Source organism: Denticeps clupeoides, chromosome 6 (assembly GCF_900700375.1).
Source record: "Denticeps clupeoides chromosome 6, fDenClu1.1, whole genome shotgun sequence".
NCBI classification, from domain to species: Eukaryota; Metazoa; Chordata; class Actinopteri; order Clupeiformes; family Denticipitidae; genus Denticeps; species Denticeps clupeoides.
In genome coordinates, this window is record NC_041712.1 from 8,560,592 (window position 1) to 8,567,543 (window position 6,952).

Below are 6,952 nucleotides of genomic sequence, written 5' to 3' on the forward strand. Positions count from 1 at the left end.
TGTGTTGTTTCATCATTTTAATATTCTAGAATTTTAAGAACTGGTCAAGTTACCAGGCAGAATAACATTTTTTTTATTAATGTTTGCACTGACTAAAGATCTTTTCGATGAACATTATATATTTTCTATTATTGATTAGTGCTTTGAGAGAATACTTATAATGATATTTTTTCAGTCGTTTTATTTCATTCATACTTAGTTGATTAAACCACTACTTAATAAATACAAAATACAAAATTATTATTTTCCCCCCCTTTCTTCCTGCTGTACGGAACAATCTAACTAGATGTGACTTTGACCTGAAATCGTGTGACTACTGAACTGTGATTTTTTGCATACAGTTACAACCCTATCACAGAGAACATCAATATTTAGCAATTATTAATGTACCACTGATTAATCAAACATGGCACGACAGAGTATTTGAAAAGATTGACACTAACTAATTCTGAATGTTACAATGATTTTCTCTGTAGCGACATGCACCCACACACAAACAAAAACACACCAATCCTCCCGAAGAGGATTGGTGTGTTTCAGTGCTAAAAATATTACATGTAAAATATTACATGATGATGGATAATATCCACTACAGATCCAGCCTTAGTAATCCAACCCTAGAGGAATACAGAATACAGAATACAAATGTAAATCAGCATTCAGCACCTAGCCTTCTGAAGCAGAGAATAAGCTTTGTTTCTGATTTCTTTTGTTTTCAGAGTATACACAACTGGGTTAAAAAATGGGGGTATACAAGAAGACAATGACAAACCCAGCATCCTCACATCGGGCTCCACACTGTAAAAGAAAAATCCTATAATGTACAAAGTAAAAACGGGAATATAGAAAACAGCGACCAAAATCAGATGTTCTGTGCAGGTGGTGATTGCTTTGCGTCTGTTCTCTACATTTTTCATTCGGAATACTGCAATCAAAATGCACATGTAGGAAACAACTATGAAACTCAGGGCACCAAAAAGTATAGTCATACTAAGGCCCGATGACACAGACCACTGCAGTGAGTAATCATTGCATGCAAGCCTGTAAACTGGGGAGTAATCGCAGAAGTAACTTTTCACTTTCACCGATGCGCAGAATGAGAGATTGGTCATTATTGCTATTGAGTAGATGTTGATCCCGCAGCAAAATAACCAACTAATGGCCAAAAGACACCACATGGAGGTCATTGTGTTGATTGAATTTGTCCTCAGAGGAAAACATATCGCGACAAGCCTGTCAAAAGCAAGAAGTGAAAGAGAAAACGATTCAAGGGCTAGAAAACTGTAACAGAAGTACATCTGCACAAGGCACAGGGTGAAGGGCACAAAAGTATCCTTGAACAGAAATGTCTTCAGCATTCCAGGAACTAGGGCTGTGCTAAGGATCAAGTCCACCACTGCTAAGTTTGCCACTGCAACAAACTTTGGGGTGTGCAAACGGTAGTCGGTAATAATAATGCTGATCACAAAGCAGTTGAACAGAACAGTCATTATGTAAACGAGACCTAAAAAAAACATGTAAATCTCTGCAAATTTAAATGTTGTGAATCCGATGATGTAAAATCCTGCTGGGTGGATGAGGGAAGTGTTGGAGAACGATGCTCTGTAAACCCTCATTTTGCCTCTCGAGGACAGAATCTTCTTGATTCTGATTCTTCTAAAGCAATTCTTCTATAGCAACACACAACATACGAAAAACATTCTGTTCATCTCTGTTCATCACAGCACCAATATATAAACTCAAGCAACAACTTTCCTTACCAGAGTGCCCTCTCCTCCCATCTGAGAAAATCAACCATTTGCATCTGAATATATATGTGCACTGAACTGCTCTCATGAGATGTCTCAACGCTAAAATTAAGGGAGAGCACAATCATTAGATGTTAATCATTTGCACAATTACCAAGGCTGTGTAAAATGATTACATTATTTTTAGTCCAAATGTGTTGTGCTAATTACGAATCACCCATTAGACCAAGAGGATGTCATAGATCATTCTTTTGCGGACAGTGGGATATTTTACTTAAGTTAAACAGTGGGTACAGAAAGTATTCAGACCGAAATTTTCACTCTTCATTATATTGCTGCCATTCTAAAATAATTTAAGTTATTTATTTTTTCTCATTACACGCAGCACCCCATTATCACAGAAAAACATGGATTTTTAAAATATTTTTACAGATTTATTAACAAAGAAAAACTGAAATATTTCTCATCATCTCAAAAACCTGGCACTGCCCATCACCTGTCCAATAAAGTCCCAACAGTAAAGCATGGTGGTGGCAGCATCAAGGGAAAGCTGAATGTGGCCATGTACAGGGGTGTCTTGTATGATATCCAGAGTGCTCAGGACCTCAGACTGGGCCGAAGGTTTACTGTTCAACAAGACCTTGACCATAAGCACAGAGATGTCTGACCACCAACGTTTACCATCCAACCTGCCAGAACGGGAGATGATCTACAAGGAGGAATGGCAGAGGATCCCCAAATCCAGGTGTGAAAAATGTTGTTGTTGCATCTTTCCCAAAAAGACTCATAGCTGTATTACATCAAAAGGTGCATCTACTAAACACTGAGAAAAGGTTCTGAATACTTAGGACCATGTGAGATTTCAGTTTTTCTATGTTAAAAATTTCAACAATTCTGTGTTTTTCTGTCAATATGGGGTGCTGTGTATACATTAATGAGGAAAAAAATGAAATGATTTTAACAAATGGATGAAATATAGCAGTGAAAATTTTAAGGGGGGTTGAATACTTTCCATACACACTGTACATTGAAAATATTTTTCATTGTTAGTCATGAGCTTGCATAAATGTTTTGCCTGCCCTGGCTCGCCACTGTGACAATATAGATTACAGCACATCAGCACATCAAATGCAACAAAAATATGCATAGTGTGGAATGTATGAGATTAGACCAAAAAAAACCCAAAATGCAATAACAGTAGTAATATGGTTAGCTCTTACTGAGCATGATGTGGTGGTTCTGTTCATCTGTTCCTACCTTTTTTAACTACATTTGAATGAAAAGTATTACTTAATATTTTCATGTCCATTAGAATTTTGAGAACGATGTCTGTCCTCTATGTGTTTAAAACATTCTGAGCATGAATTCCTTTTCAGCTTGTGGAGCACATCAGGATTTATTTGACATCTTAAGTGATAAAATGTGCATTAAATTGAACAAAGTAAGTCACGCATCTTGGGATATTAGAGCTAAGCTCCAAACAATAGAGGTTTCCACCTATACTTCATATATGGTCCTGAACACCTCCATCTGCAAATGGATCTTAGACTTCCTGACTGAGAGATCTCAGTCTTTCTGGATTGGGAACAGCATCTCCAGCACCAACACACTGAGCACTGGAGCTCCTTAGGGCTGTGTGCTCAGTCCAATGTTGACTGTGCAGCGACTGCTTGGCTTGCTCTGCCTGTGTCCCATGTTTTGCACTTTATATAGCGGGTTGTCCATGTTACACACATGCATGTGTCAGTATGTAACTTTGTTTAAATGTTATATGTATCACCAGGTTCCAGAGCAATGTTGCTCACTATGTTCTGTCTAATATGTATGTCGCTGAAATGACAATATAGCTCAACTTGAATATATAGACTCTGCCACTGGCAATGCATGTGATTGTGCATTTCTTGGTGACTGGTTGATCTGCTGTGGTGACCCCTAATGGGACAAGCCTGTGGAAGTCACAGACAATTATGATTCTGTAGCTAGAGGAATTTTTGAACTTTTTATTTTTGAACTAGTTTATATCAAAGGCATTTGCTATTGGTATAGATGGCCCTGAGATTACAACTCCATTAGCAGTGGTCTTAGATGCACATCAGAATACCAATATTTACCAATATAGCAGGGGTTGGCAACACTCAAGGAGCCATTTGGACATGGTTTCCATTAAAGAGAAAGTACCGGGAGCTGCAAATTGTTTGCAATGTAATGCAAACCCCTGGTTTATACTGTCTTACTCATTAAACAGTGAAATATTCAAGGAATAGCACGAATTGCATATTATTGTATAAATTTTGACATTTTAAAATGAGAACAAACTTGTTACACAACTTTGTAACTTTAAGTCGTCCTGATACAGTAAAATCTTTATTCAAAACATTTTTTAAAGATTTAAAACATTTGAAGCATTTGCTTAAACATTTAAAACATTTGTTCCTTAGGGATGTATTTTAATTTTACATATCAAAATATAAGCCTTTTGTCTGATTTCCTTTGTTTTAAGGCTATAAATAATTGGGTTAACGAATGGTGGTATACTGGATGACAGTGACAACCCCAGTGTCCTGAGATCAGGGTCAACTTTAAACAGAAAGAATCCAATGATGTACAGAGTTAAAATAGGTATAAAAAAAATTGCCACCAGAATGAGGTGCTCTAGGCAAGTAGCTATTGCTTTATATCTGCTCACAATACTTTTCATTCTGAACACAGTAATTAAAATGGACATATAAGAAATAATGATGAAACTCAGTGGGACAAAGATATTAGTTAAACTGAACGTCGTTGCAGTGTTGTAATGCAAAGAATAATCATTGCAAGCCAATCTAAAGACTGGTGCATAATCACAGAGGTAGCTGTAAACTTTCACAGAGCCACAGAAGGACAGATTCAAGATTATTATTACTGAGAACATTACACGTCCAATACAATATGCCCATACGGCTCCTATAATGCATAACATGCAAGTCATGGAATTGATGGAGTGCTGCCTAAGCGGGAAACAAATTGCAACAAACCTATCAAAAGAAAGTACAGCAAGCGAATACGATTCCATAGACAAGAAACAGGTATAAAAATACATTTGCATCAGGCAGTGGCTGAATGGAATGAAGGAATCATTAAACAAGAATGTCTTCAGCATGCTAGGAATGACAGCTGTGCTGAGAATTAGGTCCACCAAGGCCAGATTTGCCACAGCGGCAAATTTTGGAGTGTGCAAACAGCGCTCCATCCAAATGATGACAATGACAAAACAATTACAAATGACAGTTGTCAAATAAACCACTCCCAAAAATATCATGTATAGGTTTGTGTACGGCAGCGTACTGAATCCAATGATATAAAATCCTGAAGGATGAATCAGAGAGTTTTTTGAGGGTGATGCACTGAGGTTTTGCATGACAATGAAGGGATTGTTTTCCTGGTGCGCTAGACGTAAAATATGAAACACAACAATCACTGAAGTTATTTCTGTTAGCTAACCAGGTAAACCTATTTCCTGTACATACACAACGGTATATGATAACCTGCCCAGGCTTGAGTATAGTATATTAGTATATTTAATTCCCAGGATCATTAAACAGTGAAAATTTAAAGGAATAGCACGGATTGCATATTATAGTATCAATTTTGACATTCTAAAATGAGAACAAACATGACAAACATTATTAAGTAAGTCGTTGTAAGTTGCTCTGAATAATCTGCCAAATGTAAATGTAAATGTAAAAGTAAGTAACTACTAACAGCTATACCATTGTCTTACCAAAGTATCATCTGATAGAAGGTTAGCAGTGCATCAGATTATATACTCTTTCTTTCCTCAAGAGAGGAATAATTAGAGAACATGGAGAGGGGTGGGAGGCGGTTTTATGCATCCACCCTGGTGGGCTTCAACCACCAGGGAGAACTGCTGGACATTTTGGGTGGGTGGAGCAAATTAGTGTGTTTTTTGTTTGTGCGTCCCCATCATGTTCGGTAGTTTTACCTGGCCTTTGTTTGGAAGTTTTAAAGCATTTCATTTCCAGTAGTCCCTGCTTGGTCATGCCAGTGTATAGGTTTCATGTGCAATTTGCAAGTGTGAATTGATTTTGTTTGTTGGCTTTCTGACTTTTTATTAATTATTAAGTGAAGTGATTGTCACACGTGATACACAGCACACGGTGCACACAGTGAAATTTGTCCTCTGCATTTAACCCATCACCCTGAGTGAGCAGTGGGCAGCCATGACAAGCGCCCGGGGAGCAGTGTGTGGGGACGGTGCTTTGCTCAGTGGCACCTCAGTGGCACCTTTGCGGCTCGGGATTCGAACCGGCAACCTTCTGATTACGGGGCCGCTTCCTTAACCGCTAGGCCACCACTGCCCCCACACCACTGACCACCACTGCCCCCACACCACTGACCACAACCTTCCTTACAACCATGAAAAAATAGACATTTTATTTCACAGGAGGACCATAGGAGGAACAAGTATACTTGTTTCATTATGCACAGGATATTGGTATCATTTCATAAAATGTTGAATACAGTTGTGGCCTGCTCTCCCTAGTGGCTGTGTACAAATGCATGGAAACTCAGACATTCACTCATTCCTCTGCTTCAACAGGCTGGAAAGTGTCCACTATGAGCAAATTATGTCCTGTCTTGTGGCCTGTGGCCTGTGGCCTGAGATCACTTCCTTCTTTCCTTTCCTCTGAATAGCCCCAAAATTGGCTCTGGACAGTGGGCAGGTATTACCCAGCATCAGAGACCGTGTTAAAATATCACGTGCAACAGGTTGCAGAAAGTAGGCACAATGGCCCAAAAGAACTCAAACAACCAGTATACAGACTGCACTCACAAGCTGGGAAAACACAAAGAATGCTCAGCAAGGACCGGGAACATAAAGTGGGCATAGCTACTCAGAGAAAAGTAGCATGACACAGGTGACATGACACGTGACAATGCAAACAAAACACAACATAAAGGCAAACAGTCCAGAAGGCTGTTTGAAGGCTGTATGTCCCTTAGGGGTGCCTATTTTCCTTTCTTGATACCCTACAGTCTTTATGAGTTGTGACAAGGAGACTGCGATCCTCCTCCTTTAAGAACGTACATCTTTGTCTCTTTTTTTGTCCTGTTCTGTCCCTTTTAATTCCTCACAGATTCCCCTCACCTTCTTTTTCACTTTTTCCTTCCTTTCATGAGCTCTGGGTAATTGACTAGAAACT

The 6,952-nt window shown here is 38.8% G+C and overlaps 2 protein-coding genes across 3 annotated transcripts; both read right to left on the reverse strand.

The window, feature by feature from the left end:
- Positions 1 to 648: 648 nt before the first annotated feature.
- LOC114792449 (olfactory receptor 6N1-like) lies at positions 649 to 1,766 on the reverse strand. 2 transcript variants are annotated; one of them, XM_028983573.1, is made up of 2 exons: positions 1,761 to 1,766; positions 649 to 1,670 (listed from the first exon to the last, which is right to left on the reverse strand). In XM_028983573.1, exon 2 carries the CDS (start codon positions 1,614 to 1,616, stop codon positions 660 to 662), a length of 957 nt encoding a protein of 318 aa, XP_028839406.1. In that variant the 5' UTR covers positions 1,617 to 1,670; positions 1,761 to 1,766; the 3' UTR covers positions 649 to 659. The 2 variants fall into 2 exon arrangements, with proteins under 2 accessions (XP_028839406.1, XP_028839407.1); XM_028983574.1 differs by having other exon boundaries at positions 649 to 1,667; positions 1,761 to 1,765.
- Positions 1,767 to 4,182: 2,416 nt separating this feature from the next.
- On the reverse strand, positions 4,183 to 5,406 carry LOC114792146 (putative gustatory receptor clone PTE03). The gene has a single exon (XM_028983040.1). The coding sequence runs from the start codon at positions 5,143 to 5,145 to the stop codon at positions 4,183 to 4,185; it is 963 nt and encodes a 320-aa protein (XP_028838873.1). The 5' UTR covers positions 5,146 to 5,406.
- Between the last annotated feature and the right edge of the window lie 1,546 nt (positions 5,407 to 6,952).